Below are 25,252 nucleotides of genomic sequence, written 5' to 3'. Positions count from 1 at the left end.
TTTACCTTAGCAAGATGTTTCTCGGGAAAGCCTGACACTTCATGTTCAGTAAGTGTGAACTGTGTTACATGAGAATCTGAAACCAAATGGGAGATTCTCAGATAATCCTCTTACCTCTGATAAGTAATTTTTTTTTTTTTTTAAATAGAGCATGAGGAAGAGTCTGCAAATAGGTGTTTGGTAATAAGTTTCTATCTTCAGCAAAGTAAAAAAAAAAATGAAGGAAAAGAAATTCAGGTGTTTTGAGAGGAAATACTTCTCTATTTTTAGCAGCTATATGGTAGAAAAGAAAAACAGTATTTGCTGAAGTAATGGCTCAAACTGTGGCTTAACATCGTTAAGAATCACAGACTCGAAGAGGACAAAATACTGGAAAGTAACACCTCTGGTTTTTTAGGATAAGAAAGAGTAGACTAACTCTACTAGTTGGTAATTATTTATGTCTCTGCCTTATCAGCTTCTTCCCTTTAGGAACTGAACAGCTGCCAACAGGAGAAACTGTTCCCTGTTGGTGTAAATAACTACTTGCAAGCAAGTAAACAATCACAACCTGTTTTCACACCCTTGCAGCACAGAGAACTGCCCTTTGCAGGAGAGAGTGTGGATAACGGGGAAAACGGGAAAGCCAGACTGGCAGCTGGTGGGGAAGGGGAAATTGCCACATGACAAGGACGAGCTTTAAATACTTTCACCCCAAGCCAACAATACTAAACACACCCCCATCCGCTTGTCCTACCTGTAGGTATCCCAGAAATCTGATCAGAAATATTTAGGGAGACCCGGGATCTGTTTGTCACTTGTTGACAAGTTAACATTGGTAGACTTGGCTGTTGCATTTAGGAGGGGCAGCTTGTTTCTCAAACCAAAACTGAAGTGAGACCTTGAGACAAACTGAGTGCTATTGATCCTTGTGGGTCCCTTCCAACTCAGCATATTCTGTGATTTAGTGGTGAGTCTAAAGGTTTGCATGTTGTGCCATGTACTGAGCTATTGTTCTGCTCTTTACAGGGAATTTGGCCCTCACCCAAGGTTTTTTCCTCGGTATGTTTAAAAAGGTCATTGGTTAGAGCTATGTTTAGCATTCCAGAGGCTGTTAGGAGCAATCCACAAGGAGGTTTTCTGATTGCCTGAGAAGCAAGAGAGCCATAGCTTGTTGGATTCTGCAGATCAGTTGGCAATTAATTAAGCTGTTTATCTTTGAGGTTAGACTTGTCAAAACTAACCTGCATTCTGGTGCGTGGCTCAGTGACAGAGTCTGTAGCCTTGAAAAAGATATGAAGGCAGTGTGATTTAAAGATATCAGAGGGAGAAAGAAATGATCTTCCACTCCAGTAGGGAGACAGGTGCTAAAGGGTTGTTTGTTTCTGTGGCAATGGATTTACTTGGGGTACAGGGAGGACTTAACCTTTGTTTCCGCTGCTTGTCTCCAGCACTTTTGTCATAACACAGATACCACTTACTCACCCAGCTCAACCCCGTGGCTTCTTTCCAACAGCCTGTGCTGAGCACTGAGAGTATAAACTGCTCTAAGTGCACACAAGGGGCATTGCCAGCAGTGGCTAAAACCTGTCTATGGGGCTGCTGTGTGAACCAGGGGTCCTGAATGGCACCTCAAGGGTCTCAGCTGTGGCCCTGCTCTGCCTCTCCCTCCAGGACACAAATATCCAGTGAGAGAGGGGAGAGCGGTCCCAGCTTCTTCACACTGAGGTTGTGTCCACCCACAAACTGCTACCTGTGTTAAGGGATCATATACCATAAGATAACTGCTTGAAACAGTACCATTTGGGGATTTGTGTATTTTTTTGTATCTACCTTAAAATGCCGCTGTTACTTTTGCCATCTCATTTCTGGCTGACTCTGGCTGATAATACCAGAAACTATCCCTTATCTATTTCAAGTTCAGTTTTTCAATACTTCATGTGGGAGATGGGAAGATCTGCTTTCATGTTAGTTGTGAGGAGTAGTAATTAGATTCTTGCCATTCCCTCTCACTTCTGTCCTCATGGAGATCACAGACTGCAACAGCCCCCAGACTGCACAGCAAGATAATTAGTGCAGGTCTAGGTCTTCTGTTTGGGGTTCCATGGACAAAAGGAAGACTAGGTATGTTTCAAATGTAAAGCATCACTAGTGGGGGAGGTTTCCAGCATTTGGGGGAGCTGTTATCAAAAAAAGAGCCCTTGGTATTGGGAAGGCCTTGGTTGAAAGCACTTCTTGCACTGTCTTCTAGGACTCAAAAAGGATGGTAAAGTTCTTTTGGAGGAAGCCAACAGAAAATTATCATGTTTAAGTGCATGCCTGCGCAGTAGAACTGAGGGTGTTGGTTTGTCTGTTTGTAGCATTGAAGAGACAGCTTTTTACTGCAGTTACGTGCAGTAGAAAAAAAAAATGTGTTTCTGTATTTTGGATCTTCTGTGTAATGGGTAATGCTGTATATGCCAGCTAAAAAAATATTTTTTTTCATGTTATTCATGGAAAGAATAAAATACAGAAAATCTTGTTCAACATCCAACCAGATTGCACAGCTATTGAACTGCAGGTTTGCTGAACTGCTCCCTGGGCACATGTTGCTCCAAGACATGGCAGCATTCATGCACTCGCTTTATTCTAGCTAGATCAAATACTGGGGGACTGGGACAGAATGAGATCAGAGCCCACAGGGCCTTGTCTGAGTAATTATTAGCAGTTTTAGTGTCTATTAACACAATTTTTCTCTCCACAGAATTTCCCTAGCTGGAAAAGGAATATGGTGTTCTCATCACATAAAAGTGAAAAATCACCGAGATTTTTTTAGGATTTACAACTGAGGGCACTTAATGGCTGTATCTTTCAGCCAAGATGGACTCAAAAAGAGAGCTTTTTTCTTTAATAAAACAGAAGTAGTCTGTAGTCAGTCCTCTGCTGACAGACTACATGCAGGAATGCTGCCACTGCAGTTCTCTGCTGAGCTGTGCAACAGATCAGTATCTGCAGCATATGTCTCTATTTCCATACAAATTATTGCAGTCTTGTTTTCTAAACCTATAGTTTTTATGCCAGAGCTTTTCTGTGATTACAGATTACTGGGACAACATCTTCACTATCAGTTCATGGCTTACTGGTTGACTGGGTGAACTGCCTTTGAACTGAGCTTGTTTTCTTTATGTTCTCGTGGGGAGTCTTTTTACATTGTTTATTTGTTTGTTTATTATGTGGTTTGGTTTGATTTGGTTTGGTTCTTCTGTTGTTGTTGCTGTTTTTGATTAATCTGTGATTAATCTGTGATAGACTTTGACTTTGTCCCCACTGCAACTTACTCTGTTCATGTGATCTGCCTTTGTTATTTGTTGGGAAAGAGTGACACTCACTGGCCAGAAGATATAGTGCTGTAAAATAAGTGAATTTAAAGGGTCTTTTGAATGGTTTTAATGTGTGTTTTGGAAATGGAAAAGGAGAGAGTGTCTTAATACATAAAAATAGGAGAGAAGCAACAATTAGCGAGAAGTTACAAGACCTGCAGGCTGTATTAGCAGCATTTTCACGGTTCTGGGTCCCTTAGCAAAAAAGTGGCACCAGTTGTCCTCCCTTACACATCCTTATGCACCTACATCTTGGCACTTTGCGACATTTTTTTCTCAAATTTTTTGTAAACCTCTCTTTTTTTTTTGTTCTTTTTGATGTTTACAAATTTTGTTACTTTTCCTGAGGCCTAATAGGAAATGTCGTTGAAGATGTAGTGATAGTATCTTCAGGGTATGTAGGGATACCCAGTTCTTCTCTTTGCTTATCTTAGAGTGGAAAAGGTGTAAAGTGCACTGTCATTCTCAGTATCTTGATAGACAATATTAAGAATGGGAATAACCCTTGGATTTTTATTTATTACTAGTGAGGGCAGTAAAAGAAGACAAAGGTATTTTGAAAGGAGGTAACTGAAATGGCAGGGATCTGGAAGAAATGAAAGGACTGTACTCGGAGGGAGTTACCATACCTTTGTACATGCATTTTGCCTAGAAATAAGATCTGCAGTAATGGCAGGAATAGAACAACAATTTCATAAAAAAAGATGAGAAGCAACAGACTGACTAGTTTCAAGAAGTGCTTGGTCCATTTTTGCTTGAGTTGTTTGATATGCTGATTTCAGGGATCAGACGGGTTTGTGTTCCTTTGACTATGGCCTGAAGCGTGGTCTGAACTGAAAGAGAGCCAAGTTCTGTGTGCTTTTAGCACTGCCCTGATGTGTGGATAAGTCTGTTCACCATTTTGTGTCATTCTCCATTTACCCATCACTGGGATTGCTAATTGGAAGTAAAAGATGTTTGGATAAAGAGCTGATGGAGCACAGCATCCAACAGAGTGGGGTACTCAGTGCCTGCAAGGGCTTCTGTGTACTAATGTACTGATCTCATTAAATGTATAAAGAAAAAGAGACTCTTATGACCCTGCTTTACCTTACTTTTATATCTGCATTTACTTTACATGGAAAACAGTCCTACTGTGTTAAGGAAAAGCTAAAGTTTTGCATATTCCCATGCCTAGACTATTCTGGTGTTGGATGCTGGCAACACCCTTATTCTGTAAACTCCTTACCAACCTGCTCTTTTTCATTTGACAAAGACTGGCTTGTGTTTCAGTGTCTCTCCTGAAGACTTTGCTCTGTTTTTCATTTTTTAAAGCATCACTCTAGTAATGCTGGACTTCTGCCCCCTCTGCTGGCTGGCTTATCTTTGGTCAGTGTAGCAGCTCATTGAGGTAAAGTTAGGTTTTTTTGTGATAGATTTCTGTGCCCCCTATAACATATCACCATTTTCAAACAGATAAACATTTGGAATGGAAGTAAACCTCGTGAATAATATGCTTGACAACTTGTGTATGATGACATGAACAAAGCAGCAGGATTGGGTGATGGGCAGTGTAACTAGTAAATCTTGAGAACAGGGCTGAGATCTATCCCGTGCTAAAAGAACTTGACTAAGTTGTATTACCTGGATCTCTTTCCTCGTTCAGCCTTATTTTTTCTAAAGACATTTCAGCCCTGGATATTTGCCATTAATGAGGAAATCATTAGGATGTATCAATAAAGTATGAGTACTTTGACTAATTCTTCAGTAACTACACAGTAATTATACTGTAACAGTAAATAATTGGTAGAGAACTTTTTAAAGTGCAAATAGGTGTCAGAAACCTATGAAGGTAGGTTAAGAAATTGAACTGTGTGATGGAGAGAAATGGAGAAAGTAGCTAAAGGTGGAGGGGAAGAAAACTCAGGTGAGATGATCATGGTTTCTAGTGAATGTACAAAGCTTCTGCTGGGTGCTTTATCATTCCTGAACAGCATCTGATGCAAGAGAAGTAAGAATAATAGCTGCCATCCAGGTGACACCCCTGTCCCAGTTCTGGCAGTGGACAAGAGCCCAGCATGCTCAGCCTTACAGGTAGATACTGACTGAGGCAAGGTGGGCTTCCTGAGGGAGCTGAGCCCAAGCTGGTGGGGAGAGGGGATGGCTGCCTTGCAGGGTCAACCATTGCTTCCTTTTGCTTGGAGGGACCTCAGCCGTGGTGAGACATTATGGCAGTGGCTAATTCTCCAGAGCATCCAAAACCATCATCTTGTATGGGGATGGGTTGTCTGGGATGGGCTGCAGGGCTGCTGCAGCTCGGAACAGACCGGCTTGTTTGTGCTTTGTAGTTCACCCCACCCTGCTCCTCCTCGTCTGTGTCCCCTTGCTCCTCTCCAACTATCACCCATCTGACTGTAGCTGCCAGAAACCCCTACTGAGCAGGAAGGGACACGGAAATTCTTGTGGCAGTCTCCCACTACTGCTGGAGTTCTTGGAACAGCCTGGAAGTGCCTTCACTGAGATTACTGGTGACACCAGGAGCCCGTTATGCTTTCATGGCTTGGTCCACACCCTGAGAGGGGGGACATGCCTGGTTTTCCCCAAATTGAGGTTGTGGAGTGGAAGTTGCCCCACTGTGGAAGGGCAGGGGGCAATGGGCTGAGGGCTGCTCTCCTTGGGACCACTCCTGTGGGTCATTTTCCTTGGCAGAGAGAAAGGCTGCTCCTGCACCATGGGCAGTGCTGTTGGCCTTCCCATGCAGGCCCTGTGCTCCAGACCTGGCCCCATCCTGGGGACTCTCTGCCAGAGTTGCTCCCCAGTGTCCCTGCCTGTCCCAGCCCTCCCAGCACAGCCTCACTGAGCTGACTTACTCAGCCTGCTGGCCATGCTCGAGTGCCTTGGGAAACACTAAATATAAAGGGCTAACTCAGCTTCACGCTGTTGAACTAAAGACTCATTCGTACTCTTTAGTCTGCTAAAATGTATAGTTTTGCTTCAGGTAATGACTGATTCTCAAATTTTATTAAAAAGGGTCATATGCTGAATATGCCTCTCTGGCTGGGGTTTAAATACATAGATCCTAGATTGCCATAAATATTCCTTCAGCTTTGCAGTTACAAATACTTGATAACAGTACATTTATGTTTACTACTGTTTTATAAATTCTGTATTTGTGTCTTATATCTCTTCTACCTTTTAATATTAACTACAATTAAATTCAATCATGAATTATCATACAAATAAGCCTTTTAGAGCCTCTTGAGTGCACAAGAAAAGAATGTTTTCCAAAACATATTTGAATCCTTCCATATGAATCAGATTATACCATTTAAGTACAAGAGTGCACAATAGCAGATATCAGATGGAGCAATTACATAACCAGCTATCAGATACTCTCCTCCTGCCTTCAACTCAAAAAGAACTAGAAATACCCCACTCCCCATTGGGTGCTGCTAAAAAGCACTCAGTCAGTTGATTAGGAACTTGGATAATCCATGTTAATAGTGTGGATCAGGATAGGCAAATACTGAAGAAACACAAACCTGGTTCAGAGACAGTTGTACATGTAGAACTCTAACTACTGCTGAAGAAATCTGGTAATTAATGGTGGCCATGATCTTCTCAAATCTCAGCTTTTGAATAACAGTGTTAGAGTCCTTCCAGAGCCATAGGAATGGAAGTAGTTGGGGTTTTTTATAACTTCAAATCCAGTTTTAGGCTTGAACAAGTCAGCATTGTCTGTGTTAGCATGTACTTGCAATTTGCTTGCAGTGTGTGAATGACCAGACCAAGAGTGCCAGTTATGGGGATGAGAATTGTTTTCAGTGTTCATCATCCTCTGTTCTGTGTTCCTGGGGATCCCAAGGCAGTCTAAAACTCTTCAGCACTCCTACAAGAGGAAAAGGAAAGCTGAAGGGCCCTTGTGTGCCCACAGAAATTAGTGTTTCCCCAGTTTTCCTGGTTCTAGTCATGGTTTAAATGTGCTGCATAAAGAATATTGGCTCAGTCTGCCCTCCATCTGAAGGAAACACGTATTCTGGGTGTTCCATATGCAAGTAGTTCTTTGCAAAGGCTAAACCTGCATCTCTGTTGGTAGCTCTGTCTCTCTCTATATACAGATATATACATACAAAATGCATCAGTGAGTAAATAAGTGGAACAGGCTGCCCAGGGATGTGGTGGAATCACCATCCCTGAAAGTGTTCAAAAAACATGTAGATGTGGCACCTGGTGGCCGTGAAAGTGTTAGGTTGATGTTTGGACTCAATGATCTTAGAGGCTGTTTCCAACCTAAATGATTCTAGGATTCTATATTATACCTTTTTGTATACTCCTTTATATCTGTGTGTATACATTTTTTTATTTATTCCACGTTTCTTAAAAGTTAATGAATGCAAAATGATGGTACTCACTTGACTAGGAAGAATTAACTGATTAAACACAAAGTACTTGTGGTGCAAAAAGTTATGTGAATGCAAGATAAAACTAGATCTAGATTTACAGTTCAACTTGACAAGTCACTAAACACTATTTTCTTTTTACAGATTTCTCTTGGTGCTGATATGTTTAATATTCAGTGTACTGTCTACTATAGAGCATTATTCTGAATTTGCCACTGGAACACTTTTCTGGATGGTAAGTGAACATTTTTTGGGAAAGACTAATCAGTTTGGCTAAATCTAGATTGCTTTGGGTGAGCAAGGGAGGCAGCTGTTAAAAATCCTCATGCAAAGCATGTTACCAGGGCATTTTAAATAGTGCCTGATTTCATTAAAGGAAGTTCACAGTTTAATGGGGATGATGATTTTCTAAATCTTTTAACTATGGGGTACTTTTTAGATTAGCAGTTTTTATATACTTGTTTTTCCTAAGGTGTAGCTGTTATAGTGGACAGTTGGTGCTCATCAGTCTCGTGCAACATGGAACGGGATATTCTATAGGAATGGATTTTTAAAACATATATTTTCTAAGTCTTATGGTAAAAAATTGTCCAAGAACCATGCTTTCCAGAAGTATCTGAATCTTGGGGGTAAGTGACTTCTGTCAGCCTGGTTTGCTAATAAATAGAACAGGAAGGAAGAGCTTCTATCACACTTCTGTGCACCAGTGATTTGGCTTTGAAGATGGTGCTTGTTAACTGTGGTGGCTGTTACCAATTCACTGGGATCTTGGGTTTTGGAGCAGTTTTGTGCTTGGTATTTTCCAAAAACATTTTGTTACCTATCTAATTTCCTATTCTTCTTAGTGGGATATTAAGTAGTTATTTAAACAATAAGTGGTGTGATAGAAAAACCTCCTCACTTGGAGGTATAGAAAGGTTGTTGCTTCTTTTCACAGTAGCCAGGGAATAGTTTTTTTCTCAATTGATTGTGTGGCTGATTTACAGATGAAATGTAACTGAGCCCTGAGCTATTACATCTCTTAAAAAGTATGAAAACACATCCAGCAGCTCTCTATAAACAATACTTAGTGGAAACAATACCATACAATGTTTTTAAGTGTTAATTTGAAGGAGGCGGGAAATAAAAGTACAATTAACTAGACCAGACTCTAGACAATTTTCCTCCTCTGCTCCCCCCTGCCCTTCTTCATATTTGAGTTAGAAATGGAGATGAAACATCCTTGATAAAAATGGAAGAAATCACTTTTAAACAGTTGCTCACGATATCAATATTTTAGCCACTCAAATCCTTTGATCTCGGCGTGTGATAATCTCAGTATTCTCATTGCAGGTTTTTTTGCTAAGTGGTGACTTTTAATGTGTTTTGGAATTTGGTTTTCCATCTGCTTTGAAAATAAAGAACAGTTATTTATTTGTCTTCTATGGCTTAGACTACATTAGCATATGCAGCTTTTGCGTGCAACTGACTGAGCCGTCATTAGGATCCCTGCGTTATTTTGAGATTTCAATTAATGTTAACCCTGTAACAAATGTTGCTTGGCCTTTAAGCCACACTCAGTGTCAAACAAAGTGCAGTGTTTTGTGATGTTCTTACACTCACTGAGATGTTGTGATGGCAGGTCAGCACAACCACCACCCGAAACAGCAGTCCTGGCAAGGGTTCAGTGCTGCACCGATGGGTTCCGTGCAGATGGAATGTGCACGTGCAGGCACATATTGCTGGACAAAAAATAACCAAATGAAGACAGATGTGTGGCTCACATAGTGCCCACATAGCATTGCCAGCTATTTTTAAGTGATGTTATCACCTGACAAATGAATTGTGCATAGCCAGTGGCAGCACTGGAACAATTTCTTCCACCAGCCTGGAGGATACTTCTCTGGAGTTTATTTTCCTCCTGCTCTTCCCTTAGTTTCCTTCCTAGAAATGGCCAGCATGGAGGTTGGCTGTTCTACTGGCTACTGTAGATTCACTTGTCTAGAAAACATTTGTCTTTAAAACTTAGTTTGGTTTGAAATAAATGAGTTCTTTTCCACAGAGTTGTGAGGTTTCTTGTTGCTAAATGGTTAGACTCCTGCTTTGGACACTTCTCCCCACCTTTACCTGAAGGAGTTTCAAACTGGGTCTCCCATTTTACCCAGGAGAGAGGTCACCTGACAGAAAGGTGGAGATTTTTGTGCCCTTTACTAGATCATTACTCTGATCTACTTCATACCATAGCTGACTGTTCATGTAACCAGAGTTTCTCTCACCAAAATGTGAAAACACATCCCTATGTATCCTGTCTTCTATGCCACTCTTCTTTCTTGAAAGTAAGAACAGTGGAGACTGCCAGTATAGTGAGAAAGAAAATTGGGCCAAAGCATCTATTGGATCAAGTTCAAGATTAAATTGATTTGTTTCTATCCTGCTTGAAGGACCCTGCAATTCTTTGTATAGCCCTGGTAGTGTGTCAGGAGCAAATAAATACTAGTATGTGATGCTTGTATTATTTTCCCACTTGTGAAAAACTCCAATTTCATTATATTGAGGCAGATTAACACTTGGGAAGGATCAGCTTCAGAAGTGTCATGTTGAAAGTTGGTAGAGCCTGACAAGAAGGACAGCATTCGCTACTTGAAGACATTCAAATGTTTTTTGTATTTTTTGGAGTGGGTGAGATGGTGTGACAAATAAAATTTTGGATACTATGTGTCACTGGAGTAGATATGGGACATTAGTAACAGATGTGGCTGTAGATGAGTCCTAAGCCACTAAAGTCTTTGTGTTTCAAAGACTTAATTATGTTAATGTTCTTAAGTCATCTGGGTGCTCTAAGGTAATTTCTTGTCAGTGTGAAGCCTATCATCATTCAGACAAGCTATGGGAATATACCAGGGAGACAATATCATAGCAAGAAGGCCCTCCAAGACAGTGTTTAGCAGTCTTTTTTTCTCCCTATTTAATTAGTCTCCATGAACTTTTGGTGCAGATGGAGATATTTGACAGAGTTGATTTGCCTTTTTAATAACTCTTTCCAAACAGAAGTCAAGGACAATGATTGTGGGATTTCCTACAGTCAATCTTGAGCCAACACTGTTCACTGTCTTTGATAGAATTGACTCCTTTGTATTTATCTGCTTCCTGCCCAAAGGTTTTCATAAGTGCTCCTTAAATTCCATGTGACTGAATGCAGGATGAGTTTGCCATTCCTGCCCGATCTGCAGAGCTGCATCTGCCTGTGCTTTTCTGACAGGAATTTGGCTCTTGAACAGTGTTCATCTTGAAGAAGGCAAAAACCTGACAGTTTTCTTTTTGTCTTTACCTGTTGCTTGTTTGTTGTCTTTTTGTAACATAAAATTCTGTCAAAATGCATATTCTGAGAAATTAAGAATTAACTAGAAACCCTGCCTGCTTGAAGTAATTTCATATTTCAGCTCTTCACTGATAAATTTAGAGATGATTTGGCAATAAATAATTTAAAAAGGAAAAAGTAGTCCTTAAATACTAAAGTTGGGTTTTATTTACTTGTTCTTAAAATAAATATATGCACTTTTAACATTACCTTGGATCCCTGTCATAGATCAACTCTGTTTCCACTGACCATATCTCCCAGAGTTCTAACCATTTTACTTCTTTTTTGCTTTCACTTGTTGAAATTTTCCCTGTGAGTTGAACTGATGGATCAAATCTGTGCTGATTGCTTATGATGTCTTTCAGTATAATAATTTGGCTTGCTTAACTGTTCTTTTTGACTTTTAATATTTGTAACTTGTATGTAAGTCTTCCTTTTACACTCCTTGTTCTATGAATGATCTCTAAAATATTTTTTTTAAGATTTAACACTGCAGTGTTATGCTGCTTCAGCCACTTTGGGAGGTCACCAAACTTGCATGGACATGTTGGCTTTCCAAGGGATAAACTCTACTTTCTTTTACACAACAGCTTTACATATTTTCATATTTAGTATTGTTGGGTGGCTGTTCAAAGCATAAAATGTCTTGAGCTATTCTCAGAGAGTTGCTGATGTATTAGCAGAGAGTTTTTGAATGACCATAGGCAAACCTTGAAGTCATAGAATCATGGAAGGGTTTGGGTTGAAAGGGACCTTAAAGCTCATCCCATTCTAACCCTCCTGCCATGGGCAGGGAAACCTCCCACTATCCCAGGTTGCTCAGAGCCCCATCCAATCTGGCACTGGACACTTCCAGAGATGGGACATCCACAGCTTCTCTGGGCAACCTGTGCCAGGGCCTCCCCACCCTCACAGGGAAGAATTTCTTCTTAATATCCAATCTAAGCCTACTCTCAATTTGAAGCCATTCCCCCTTGTCCTGTCACTAAAGTTCCTGATGAAGAGTCCCTCTCTGACTTCCCATCAGATACTGAAAGGCTTAGACTGTGAGGTCTCCACACAGTCTTCTCTTTTCCAGGATGAACAGCCCTAACTTTTTCAGCCTTTCCTCACAGCAGAGGTGCTCCAGTCCTCTGATCACCTTTGTGTCCCTCCTCTGGACTCACTCCACCAGGTCTCTTCCCTTGCTACGCTCAGGGCCCCAGAGCTGGACGCAGGACTCCAGGTGGGGTTTCATGAGAGTGGAAAAGAGGGGGAGAATCACCTGCCCCACAGGAGCTAAACATGTTTAGGAGTATTTTTATGTTAAGTTTCCATGGAAATTATTTTTTAATTTAAAAAAATTGTACCAGAAATACTATGTTTTCAGTAAAGTATGCTTATGTCCATCTTTTTTTTTCATCCCTTCTTCTTCGTGTCACTTTTAAGTAACATTTTATCCTTCCTTTTTATTGCATGTTTTAATTCCTTGATAGATATGGTAATAATTTTATCTGATTCTATGATGATTCTATTTCAAAATTATTTTTAAAAAGTTGCCAAAGCCTCTTGATTAGGCTTTTACTTATACAGCAGGAGGCTGTAATATTTTCTTGATATCTAGTGGTTTGTGTGTCAGTTTTGATTTGTAAATGGCATCTAGATCTTTAAGGATACAAAAACGAAACTATAAAGTGGGCCAGAGAGGATTAATCTGATTAAGTTTTCTATGGTTAGAGGTTATATATTTTTCTACCAGGAGAGGTCACCATGGTAGCTTGCAAAAGATAGATTTTTATTTTTATTGTAAAACAAACTTGCAAAAAGAGATCTTCATAGCTGTGGGACTAATTTCACTAATTGTGCTGTTCTAAAAACAAGAACAAAATATTATTTTTATCATAAACATGATGTTTTTACACAATGTGAGTAACAGACCACAATAAACAATTTGTATAATGAAAGTCTTAGAGGTGAGAAGTGTTCTCTGATTTAATATCATGATGTTAATTACTTTTTGTTTTAAGAATATCAAGAGTGTTCTTGACTTTTAGAAAATAGATTGGTTTTGCTATAAATCATACTGATTCAACTTCATTAATTTAATTTTAATTGTATGCCATGATATATGGAATGTTGCTGTCATTGAAACTGGGATGAAGGAGGGACCAAATATTGTTCATCTCAACATACTTTCCAAGTCAGAGCACATAATCCAAATGTGAAATCTGTGCAACATTTTCAGGCTAAGTGATAGTGGCAAAACTGTGCAGGAATTGATATACTGGATTGGACCAAATGCTTAATTATCCCAGTGTTATATCTCTGATAGTGGCCTGTTTTCAGTGGAAAAAAAAAAAAGGAAGACTTTCTTACAAAACTATTATCTATTAAAACAGTTAAAGTGCTTCTGAGTCTTTTCTTTCACCAGGGGTCACCACATTCTGCTCATATTCTCCTGATGGGTGATTTCCTACTGCAGCTTTTTCAGGCTTATTGGGTAAGACTTTAAAGGGCATGTGCTGTCCCAGAAGCAGAGTCACAAACAAGGTGGATATTCTTAGTGTTTCAGCTGCCATCGCCTTCCCTGTTTCAACAGGGGTGGATCTTGGATTCCAGTGGTTTTTCTAGATGGATCAGGTCCTGTGGTACCTCTTCCTCTTGGAGACAGACTTCATGCATCTGCTTTCCTCTAACGTGTTTCTTTGCTAGGAAAAGCAGTATTATATCTTCCAAACAAATAAACACCTGTAGTTCATAGAACTACTGCACCAGGGGGTACAAAATACCCTTATAAAGACTCTGTTTTCAGGGACCTCACTCATTGCCTCTATTGTTGGTCCTTGCTGCCCTCTTGCATGGCTTGGTTTCTAGCAATTCTTATGTAGTGACTGCATTTAGCATGGATTGACATTCCCATGTTTGCAAATTCTGCTGGAGAAAAGGCTGAAATGTGAGATCAGGAGTTCCCACATCAGCTGCTGCCTAAGTTTTTCAGGCCAGAGACTCATGCTGTGGCTGTACTTATAGGAGTCAGGGTTTAAGGGGAGGATCTTAGGGAAGAGTTCTAGGCTGCAGATGGGTCCCATTGTTATGCGGCTCTCACCAAGTCACTGCTCAGTTTTGGTTTATATGATTTCTTCTGCATCATATGCTGTGAACATGTACATCTTCCTGCTGTACATACAGGCAAGGCTTTTCAGAGTACCCAGACTTCAGAGTACCAAGTGATAGTTGGTTTACTTGAGCCAGGTAAGGCATGTCTGTCTTTGACTGCTCTGTTTCTGAACTGGACATCAGGAGGGTTTTTCTTTTTTGAATGACACTATTTTCAAAGTGAGTGTTTTGAAAAGATGACACACTTTTCCTGTCTGCAGTGGAGGAGCTTTCCTGTTCTTTTTGCTTATTGCTGCTTTTGCCCCTTCTCCCATTTAAGCTATGTAGTCAAGTCATCAAATGCTGTGCCATCCTCAACCTGTTGCAGAGTAGAAACAAGGCTGCAACAAGCCTAATTGAGTCATCTCTATGATTTATGGTGAAGTGCACGTTCTAATAGGTTTGAGGGCATTTTCTCCATCTCATCAAAGCAGTCAGTGTTAGAAAGTAATGGAATTTTTATCTATTTCTTGCCTTTGTGCCAATTTATAATTCTAAATCTGGTCTTTGCCACATGGCATTAACACTTAAGGCTATCTCCAGGTCTGTTTAATAAAGTGATACATTGATAGTCAAATACCTGAAGTTCACAGGTGCTCCTGCTGGCCTCACCACATCATTTCTTCCTGCTGATAATGGATATTTTACAGGTTATGGCATGTAGAGTAGGTCCTATAATATTTAGTGGTATTTTGTGATATTAGTGCAGAGTATATTGCCTGTGTAAAAGCAGGTGTTAATGAGGTGTCTGGTCCCTTAAAGGCACTGACAGGTAAACTGCCTCAGTAGAAAAATACACTAATTCTTGTAAACTGTGAAATAGTCAGGCTATGTTAGTGTAGAATAAAAATAAGTACATGACTCAAAAGCTTTTGCTCTATTCTTTTATTCCTCTAAACTTGTGACAGACAAAAGAAGGAGGAAAATCCTTGTTTGTTCCTAAACTTCATGTTGGTCTGTGGAAAGATGAAAAAACAGATCAGGAATATTTTATTATTAAAATAGATATGGGATATTGTTTCATACATTAAACATATTAGCAAAAAAAAAAAATGAGTCCACAGCACTTTCAACACATTCCATGAGCTTAAGTTGTCTGCTAAGTGATCTTGCTCAGTTGCCACTGCCTTTCTAGAATCAAATCTCGATGTGAATTATAAAACAATTATTCTTGTGGGTTATATTACCTGGTAGGTTGCCCTAATGCATTACAGAATGTGTTGTGTTGGGTGATTGCTGTGTGCTTTTGAACTGTCTAAAATGGAAATCACTGTGCAATAACTATGAGGCAAATTAACAAAGGGCCAACTCATAATGCCCTTAGTCAAATTTTACTACCTCTGGCTCTATACAGAGTTCTCTGTGCGAAGTGGTTTCAGAATGTGGCCCAAGAGACTAAAAAAACATTTCTTTCTTGGGAGTGAGAGGAAGGTGGAGAGAGGTACATGCAGGATTTTTTCAATTCCGCTCCTTGGAATTTTGACACCCTCCCAAATCAAAAGGTTAAGAAACATGGAAATAATTATTTACAATTCTGAAGTGCATATTCACATTGGATAAATCCACTTCAGGAGCAAAGCTAAACCCTTCCCCTCCTACCAGAGGTGGTCCCTTCAGGGACATGCTGTTGGAGAGCTGGAAGGCTCCTGTGGGGTACTAGTGGATCTATAGAGAAATTAAGAACTTCAGGCACTAATTTACTGAATCTGATGGATTCACTATTTGATTATGTTTACCTTAGTGGTATCTTTCAGAATTAAGTAACTGAGAAAAAAGTTCTGCTCAAAAATAGCTGATGCTGTAGTTAATTTTCTTTGTAGAAAAATTGTTGCCTGCTTAAATAGAAAAAAAAAAAAATCTTCTCTCTGATTCACCCAGCTCATTTGAATGGTAGTTGTCACATGTGCTTCTCTCAGTGGTGTACAGCTTCATTCCATACAGGAAACAGCAAATGTTGATAAACTGAAAGATAAGGATAGTCCCTTTATGAAGTCAGCAAATTCAGCATATTTATCAGTTGTGCATGGAAACATTTTTTTAAGAAATGTTAAAGAAATCCATTTGTATCCAAACAACAGACTTCTAAAATTTCAGTGCACTGGTTTAATCTAAAAGATGTGAGTCTGAGCAAACTAATGATACTATAGGACTCTTAGCAGCATTTGGCATTTTTTCTTCTGCATATTGGATATTGTATTTTCACATATGATGTCTGTCATCTTTGTAAGAGCAAGCGTGATGGTAAGAAATATTTTCAGCATCAGTAGGTTTTCATAGCATTTGAGTAGCTATTAAGCTAAACAGGTCACTAAATTGACATTTTCAACTCTAAGAACTGGGAAACCTTGAAGACAGGTTATCAGATTAAATCTTGGACATAAGTACACGTGTGCAAACATTTGGACTATTAAACCTTTATGCCTGCTTCTGAGGCTTCATTGTCCGGAGCTGCCATTCCTTGATTGAATCTTCGTGAGCACACACTATTCATTTAGCCATCCCACTTCCTCCTTTTACCTGAGCACCTAAATATTCCAATAAAAAAAGTGAAGAGAGCCTTGTGTGTGCTCTCCACCTAAAACACAGCTGCAGCTGAGAAAATACTCGTCTTTTTCATGTGTGCACTTTAATCACTGAAGCCAAACTTCCCTTCTCCTGCTTCTCCAGTGCAGTTATCCATAACTGTACTGGAATAGATTGTAAATTCCAGGCTATATATTTCATTTACACACACCCCTGTATAAAAATGTTGATTTTCTGTGCTAATGCGAGCATTTTTTTAGTTAGTCCTCAATGACATTCTTGGGTAAAAGTTGGCTGCTTTTCCACAAGAGTTTCTTATTTGGCTGATTGAATTAGATGCGGATGGAAGTTATTTGCATACATATTTTCCTTTAAGTTTAGTTTTTTTCATATTTTTCATAAAACTAATAAAATGGAGTTATACTAAGAATAGCATAAACATGTTTATGTATTACTTTATGATTAATTTGGGCAGAGGGGAGACTAATGCTGTGGCTAGACTTAAGAAAAATAAAATTAAAAAAAATAATAATTTAAGGCCTTCCACCTGACTGGGCAAAGAATATTCTGTAGGTGTGTGCTTTGGGTCTTTTTTCCAGACAAAAGGGAGAAGCACAAAATAATGGAATGCTGCTAATGACTCATGATCATTCAGGTGGTCATGTCAAATGTTCTGACAGTTTATGGCAGCTGTTCTGGTCAAAGGATACACAGCTTTTGCTCCCCTTCCTTTCCTCATAGGAGTTCAGAGAAGGGTCGCTGAGAAAAGTGTAAGGCTGACACTCAAAGTTGACTGCAAGGTAGAGTAGCCAAGGGTATTTATGAGCTCTATTTTGATCAAGTCTGATGTGTCTCTTATTTTGATGAGGTAATGGTCCGTTCCTACTCGTTATTTTTGGTTTCAGTTTCATTAGAGGAGTTCATCCTTGGCTTTCTGTTGATGCCAAATGGCTTTCTAGGTTTATGAAATCTGCTGAGAATCCTTCATCATGTATTTCTTCCTTGACCATTTCCAGGAGAAGAGGAAAAATAATGCTGAGAGCCTAAATGAAAAAGTTTTGTGGGATCCTTGTGAATCTAATCCCATTTCAAACGCAAGGGTTCTGGAAAATTTCAGAAAGCTGAAGAAAGATCTCAAACTGTCATACAAATGAATGTAAATTTAATTTGCAGAGTATTTTTGCAGATTTTAATCTGGTTCATGTTTTGTCCACAAGTCCTCACCGTCATTTGTTGCCATTCCAGTGGGATTAAGTACTTTTTTCTGACTTTCCAGAAAACTGCCGGGGTTTTTTTTTCTTTACCAGAAGGTAAATATGAGGCAATAAATTTAAGGTTCTGAAAAGTGTTTATGTGTAGAGGAGGAAAAGGAGGCAGGTTAGGGGTGTTTTTAAAGGTGAGTTTAGTGAGGTGAAGCTTGACCAGCCTTGACAGCCCTGGAAATGGATGTCTCCTATCTTACATCAGGAGTACACAAAACAAGAGTGTAAGTTTCATAATCTTCCTTGGGTTTTTTTGAGGGACCATCTATAGAGCTATGCTGTTTGTCCAGTTTCCATGCCTGTTTGGTCTTTGCCTGTCTGAGGCTGCCAACAAATGTGTTAATTGCTGTGGTTTTGGTAATATGGACACCTGTCATTGACAAAATGAACTGAGATCAGTAATTAATTTCAAGTGTCTTGAAGATGCAAATTCCTCCTTTTCCTCCTTTTTTCTTTCATTAACTGTGCAACTTTATTTACTTCAGTAGGGTTTCCTGGACATAACCAAGATGGGTTCTTGTTGGTAGATGGAATGAAATTGTAGCCTTGAGACTAAAATACCCTTAGGCCAGATACAGTTTTAATTTCACCTTTTAAAAGTACCCTCAAAAGATCATCAAGGAATAACCTAAGTCTAAGAAGTTTTTGCTTCCTTAACACTTATCTGCTTGTCTCCTTTCTATACAATTTTTTACCTAACTGATGCAGTGATTCTAATATGCAGATCTGTAAAAATGATTCTTCCACTGCCATAAAGTGTCCTGCTTCCTTTGATGGAAATAAGAGATCCCTGATAAGTGACTTGAAAACAAATGCTACTGAGTGATGATACCAGGAACCTGCTAAAAAACATAGACAATTTAATGTGAGAGAGCATTTTGCAAGATTCCAGAAATGTAAGAATTGTTTTCCTCTGCAGATTGTTCTTGGGTTTTCCTCTGACTATTATGCTTGAATAAATGTTTGCATTCAGATTTCAGACAGAACACAAATTTAGAAGAATTATTTCTGGATGCTCAAGATAATACATTAATTAAAAAATCAAACTTGGAGAGTTAATTTGTTGCGTATTTTCTTGTGTTTCGGCCTGGAAACTGTGCTGTAAACTTTCTTAACTTTATACTAATACTTGGTTTAGTCAGGCTGAAAGTGCCATGAAAACAGAGGAAGACTGTGCACATTCTCTTGGTTCTCATTCCAGGCAAAACAAGGAGGCAGAAGTGAATACAGAAACGTGAACCTAACTTTGTTAAAAATCCAAATTGACATGAAGTTTTGCATATTAGTTTAGAGTTTTTCTTATCTGGTTTTCAGCTTTGAAATATTTTGGTCTCTTTTCAACCATCCAGAATGTCGGTTTTAAAGACATGTTGGTATTGTTACTCAGTGAAAATTGTGATTTAAGTGTGTGCACTCTTTGGGTGCTTTAGAATTCCCCAGGTGCAGATTACACTCTTGTTTAAGTTAAAATACAAATATTTTCCGAAGCTATAAATTATGTAGTAGGTGTTTGGTGGCTCTGAGTTACTGGATGCAGTTTGGGTTGGAACAAAGCCTAGAAGCTGTATTTTGGCTGTGCTAGCATATTGAAATGGTGGAGGAAAATAAGGAAGGAAGGAACAAAGATCTCAGCAAATCTGTCCAGGTGGTGATCTTTACTAATCTGTTTTCTTTAGAAGTATTTCAAAGTATTTACCCTTGGTTGTGCACGAGTGCTTTGCAATATAGTGCTGTAGAGGGAAAGAACACTAAAATATAGGTAATTCATTTATTTTACATGGTGTATGTACAGCTCACCTCAGTCAGCGAGGTGTGCTGCTCTGGTACCACCCAGATCCACAGCAGAGCACTCCAGGTTAAGGATAGGGTGGGATTCCATCCTAGGGAAAGCTCAGGTTCTCAGGAACGAAGAGACCTACCAGGATCCCACAGCTTGCACCCAGTTCCAGAACTATGAAATGACTGGCACAAGTAAAACCTTGTGGGATGAGTCCAGTGTCTGGGGGGGGGAATGAGGGACAGTTTTTAAGATCTTCAGGGTGTAGGCAGGGCAGGCAAGGTTGGGTGGGGGCACTGTGTGTAAGGAAAGAGTTGGATTGTATGGTGCTTACAGCTGGTGATGATGTGGTTGAGAGCCTCTGGGTAGGGATGAAGGGGAAAGTAAATAAATCAGATGTCGTTGTGGGAGTTACTCTTGACCATCCAGCCAGAATGACAACACCAATTAATTATTATATATAACATAACATAATATAATAGTATAGTATATAAATATTTGGCAAATAATTAAGCGATATCTCTGCGTCAGCTACTCTTGTCCTTATGGGTGATTTTATATTCCCAGATAACTGGGAATGTCATACAGAGAATACAATCAGGCCCAGGAAATTTCTGAAGCATGTTGAAGATTACTTCTTGGTGCAAGTAGCCGATTAGGAAAGGTGCCCTCCTAGATTTGTTGTTTGTAAACAAGAGAGGGACTTGTGGGTGGAGTGGTGACTGATGGTTGTCTTGGTCACAGTGACTATGAATTAGTTGAGTTTCAAAAGTTGGCGATAGAAGAAAAACTTCCAGTGAAACTTTGATGCTGGGTGTGGGTAGAGAAGATTAGGGGCTGCTGAAGGAGCTACTTGGTAAAGTCTCTTGGGAATCTGCTTTCGAAGGTCTTAGGGACTATTACTAATGCCAGTCACTCCTTCAGAGCCATCTCTTAAGAGCACAGGAGCAGGCAATTCAAAGTGTAGAAGTCAAGCAAGTGGAGCAGAAGAGCAGCTTGGCTGAGCAAGGATCTTCTAGAACTTAGGCAAAAAAGGTAAGTGCATGGATGAGGACAGGTGACACAGGAGGACTACAGAGATTCTGTCCACCATGGTAGAGAGAAAGTTAGTGCAGCCAAAGCTCGATTAGAGTTCAAGCTGGCCAGTGCTGTGAAGGACAATGAAAAGGACTTTTAAAAATATGTTAATAGCAAAAGGGGAATCAGAAATAGCATTGGGCCATTGCTTGATGAGATCAGTCACCTCACAAATAGGCATGTAGACAGAGCAGAGACATTTAATACCTTCTTCACCTCTGTCTTCGAAAACAATGATGGGCCCTGGGAAGCCCAGAGCTCTGTTGGAAGACCACGACTGGGAGGATGATAAAATCCCAGTCAACCCTGAACTTGTTTGAGTCTTGCTGCTCCAGCTGAATGCACAGGGGCCTGATGGGATTCATCCCAGGATACTGAAAGATCTAGCAGATGTCATTGTGGGACATCGTTTCTCAGTGGTCTTGGGACTCTGGAGAAGTCCCACTAAACTGAAAGCTGGCAAATGTTGTCCCAGTTTTCAAGAAGGGTAAGAAGGAAGACCCTGGTAATTGCAGACCTATCAACCTCACCTTGGTGCCTGGTAAAATTATGGAGAAGGTTGTTTTGAGGGTCGCCAAAAAACACACCAGTGACAAGACAGTCACTGGTTACAGCCAACATGAGTTCATGAGGGGAAAGCCTGCTTAACCAACTTAAATTCCCTTTATGAACAGGTCACTGACAGCTGACCACAGGAAGGCAGCAGATGTGGTGGTTTTGAATTTTAGTGAAGTTTTTGGTACTGTCTCTCACTAAATCCTTCTGGATAAACTGTCCAGCACACAGCTAGACAAGCTATACAATGGCTCAAAGGGTTATGACATCAGACTGGCAGTCAGTGACCAGTGGGGTTCCCTAAGACTCAACTTTACAGCCAGTGCTTTTCAATGTTTTTATAAATGATCCAGACTCAGGAATCAGATATACATTGTTTGACAACAATTCTAAACTAGGAAGAGCTGTGGATTCCCTTGAGGGTACAGTGGCCTTACAGAGAGATCTGGATAGACCAGAGAACTGGGCAATCACCAACTGTATGAAATTTTACAAGAGCAAGAGATTTATTCTTCATGTGGGACAAGGCCATGCTGGTTACACATGCAAACTGGGGGACAAGAGGCTGAAGAGCAGCCCTGCAGAAAGAGATCTGGGGTTTTTGTTTGATGGCAAGTTCAATACGAGTCACCAGTGTGCCCTGGAAGCCAAAATCACCTGTGTCCTGGGGTGCCCAGCACACCCAGTGATCAAGGGAGGTGATTGTCCCACCTGCAAAGGTGCAGCCCCACCTTGAGTCCTGTGCAGTTTTGGGTGCCTCAATATAAGAAGGACATCAAACTATTAGACCAGCAATGGGACAGGAAAGGGAGTGAAACTGCTCCAGAGGAAGTTCAGACTGGACATCAGGAAATGGTTCTTTACTGAGAAGTGGTCGGTCACTGCAATGGGTTCCCCAGGGAGCCCGAGACAGTTCAAGGAGCATATGGATGACACTTTTAGTCATATGGTTTAGTTTTAGGTAGTTCTGCAAGGAGCAGGGGGTTGGATTTGATCCTTATGGGTCTCTTCCATCTTGTCATGTTCTGTGATTCTATTTCAAGTATACAAACATTGAAATTACACTTTTTGGTTTTATGATCATAAATTCTTTTTCACGATCTAGAAATGTTTCATATACTTGCTAGTTTTAGGAATTATGTGCTTGTAGCCTCCCTCCACTCTTTATTTTTAAAAATTTTAAGTTTTTGAAAGAAACAAAAGAAGAAGAAAATCGTGATTTTTCCCTATGATAGACTGATGGAATGAAACCATCCATTTATTCATGCAAATCACATTCAGGAACAGATTATATCTCAGTTTTATGTACTAGCTGGCATATGCACATAAAAAGCAAACAGATTAGGCACAATCCTTTTTATTGCATCATTCATCTCAATAAACTTATTTGTATTAGTCATAGGAATAAATTAGATGTGCAAACTGTAATCTGACTTCTAATGAAAAAAAAACCCTGATATCTTTTCCTTTTACTTCTGATAGGAAATAGTACTGGTTGTGTTTTTCGGTGCTGAATATTTGGTCCGGTTGTGGTCTGCAGGCTGCAGGAGTAAATATGTTGGCTTCCAGGGAAGAATCCGGTTTGCCAGAAAGCCAATATCGATCATCGGTAAGATTTAAACTCTTTCCCCCCTCCTTCTTTGTTTTAAAGTAAAGATGTCAGCTACTGCAGAGAGCTTATTGCAGCTGAGCTGTGTCTGTTCCTCTAGCATTTATCTGCTTTGTGAACCTATGCAATTATTTCTCCTTTGGGATTGCTAGAACTGAACATTTAAAATGTGGCTGTGAGACACAGGCCTTAGAAAGGCAGAACTGTAAAGTGAAGAAACAACCAAATCTATTTGTTTAACTGGAGAAAATTGATAAGATTTTGGACACAAAGTCCTTCTTTACGTCTCCTGTAGAAAGCAAACACAAAGGAGAGTGTAAATTGAGAAAAACGTGGAAGTAGAAAAGTAGAACTCAGGAAAAATTTTATTGGGTAGTAGTAAAGTTAAACTATTTTAGATGGTTTGAGGGACTATTGTAAGTAGCATTTCTGGAGCAGGAGGGAGTTTAGGAGAGGTAACTAATAGAACCTGTGGAACAGTGAGGGATTAATAAAAAGTGATGGTGTTTGTACAAAATTATAATAGACCATAAAATCATGGAGTCCATTATACAGAGCTGCAAATTTTACATTAGTCAAACATTTAAAACTCAATGTTTTAAATAGAGTGAAGTGACAGAGGTGTAAAAGGGGAGAGAATGAGCTGATTTTTCCTTAACCATCTGTGACACTATGGAACAGTGGAAAAACTCAGGAAACAAAACATTCTATTATATATCTAGATGTAAGTAGTGAATAATGTGATGAGCTGCTGTACTCAGTTTTGGGTTATTGAGGAACAAGAATCATCCTGACTCATCCTATAATTTTCAAATCAACATGAATAAGGTACAAACACTAGAAAAAGAAATTAAAGGTTAGAACAGAATGTAAAAATAAGGTATTCATTTTACTTCTGCATTAATACAAAAGTCTGTATTTCAAAATCAGAAAAATTCCACCAAAATTTCTTTGACAGCAGGGAGATTTTTTCTATGGGTTTCTGTTCACACTAAAATTTGAATTCATTCTTAGAAAGTTCAATTTTGAATTTCTTTAATTTCTTCCATTATCTTTCCTCCTTTCCTCCCCTCTCTAATTGTATAGAAAAATTACTTTGGTGCTGATTACTTAAAAGAGTTTTAGTAGTCAAGCCTAATTATTACTTTCTTTTATAAACTTTTAAAATATTATTGAATTCTATGCTGCTTAAAATAGTATGTTAATGTGCAACTTCTATAACTGGGAAAGGAAAATGTTAAGATAGGACACATTATTTCTTGAATGGTATTTTAACATTTTAGGTGCAATGGAAAATGATGCAATTTCCCTACCTTGTAAATATTTTTTTTCTTTTTTTAATTTCTTAGGTAGATTTTCTAAAGTTAGCCTAATTTTTCTCCTTTTTGCAGACAGATTGTAGATGATTACATGTATGTGAGAAAAGACAATTCTATGATTAAATAACCTGTCAGGAGACATATATTGAATTCATTCCCAGAATACCAAGAATCCTTAGAAAAATCCCTTTTTCTCTCCATGCTTCTTCATTCCCTAGTTCACAGAATGAGCATGTTTAGTGTGTGCTGCTCATGTCCCATGGCAGCAGCAGCAGTAGTGATTCCTTTCTGAAATACTAATTTAACACTTCCATTACTTACTATTTCAGTAGGTTGGGCTGGGAGCTAAATGCTTCTGAGAATCCCAACCTAATTAGGGTTTTATGAAAAGCAGGTACCAAGCACAGGCAAAATCAAGAGAATGAATGCCCTTTCACAACCTTTTATCCTTTTGTTGTTGTTGCAGAAAATATCACAAAAGAAGCAATTTATGAATTAGCTTTTGTTTCTGCTGGTTTTGACAGGATGCAGTTTGAAAGATGTAAGGGGGACAAAAGTTACTGGTGTAAAAACTCGAGCCTGCATAGTGTGTCCACCTTATACTGTCCTTAAGTAAAGCACAGTAGAACTTTATTTATAAGCACCTTTAATTGGTTTATATATACAGATCTGAAAAAGCAGCAGCACCTGGTATGTAAAGCTCCAGTTATCTTTATAATTCATGAAATGCTGATAGAACACAAAAATTTAGCAAAAAAAAGTGATGTAAAATCAAACTCAAATATGTGCATATAGTCTGTGTATTTTAAGTCCTGTGGACATCATATTATCTTCAGACTACTAAGAACGCTCCTTTAAGCTGTTTACATTCTGTAATATAGCACAGCAATAAAATATGAAATAAAATACAAATAGTCTTACTGTTTTAAATTTAAAAACGA

General features: G+C 39.3%; 1 protein-coding gene across 1 annotated transcript in view; it reads left to right on the top strand.

Moving 5' to 3' along the window:
- Positions 1-25,252, top strand: part of LOC135414021 (potassium voltage-gated channel subfamily KQT member 1-like) — a 480,260-nt gene that overhangs the window by 10,668 nt on the left and 444,340 nt on the right. Inside the window, exons 2-3 of the mRNA XM_064654258.1 lie at positions 7,862-7,952; positions 22,866-22,992. Of these exons, the coding sequence (XP_064510328.1) occupies positions 7,862-7,952; positions 22,866-22,992 (218 nt within the window). The remainder of the gene's footprint in view (positions 1-7,861; positions 7,953-22,865; positions 22,993-25,252) is intronic.

Source organism: Pseudopipra pipra, chromosome 5 (assembly GCF_036250125.1).
Source record: "Pseudopipra pipra isolate bDixPip1 chromosome 5, bDixPip1.hap1, whole genome shotgun sequence".
Taxonomy (NCBI): domain Eukaryota; kingdom Metazoa; phylum Chordata; class Aves; order Passeriformes; family Pipridae; genus Pseudopipra; species Pseudopipra pipra.
This window is presented reverse-complemented; position numbering and strand designations above follow the sequence as displayed.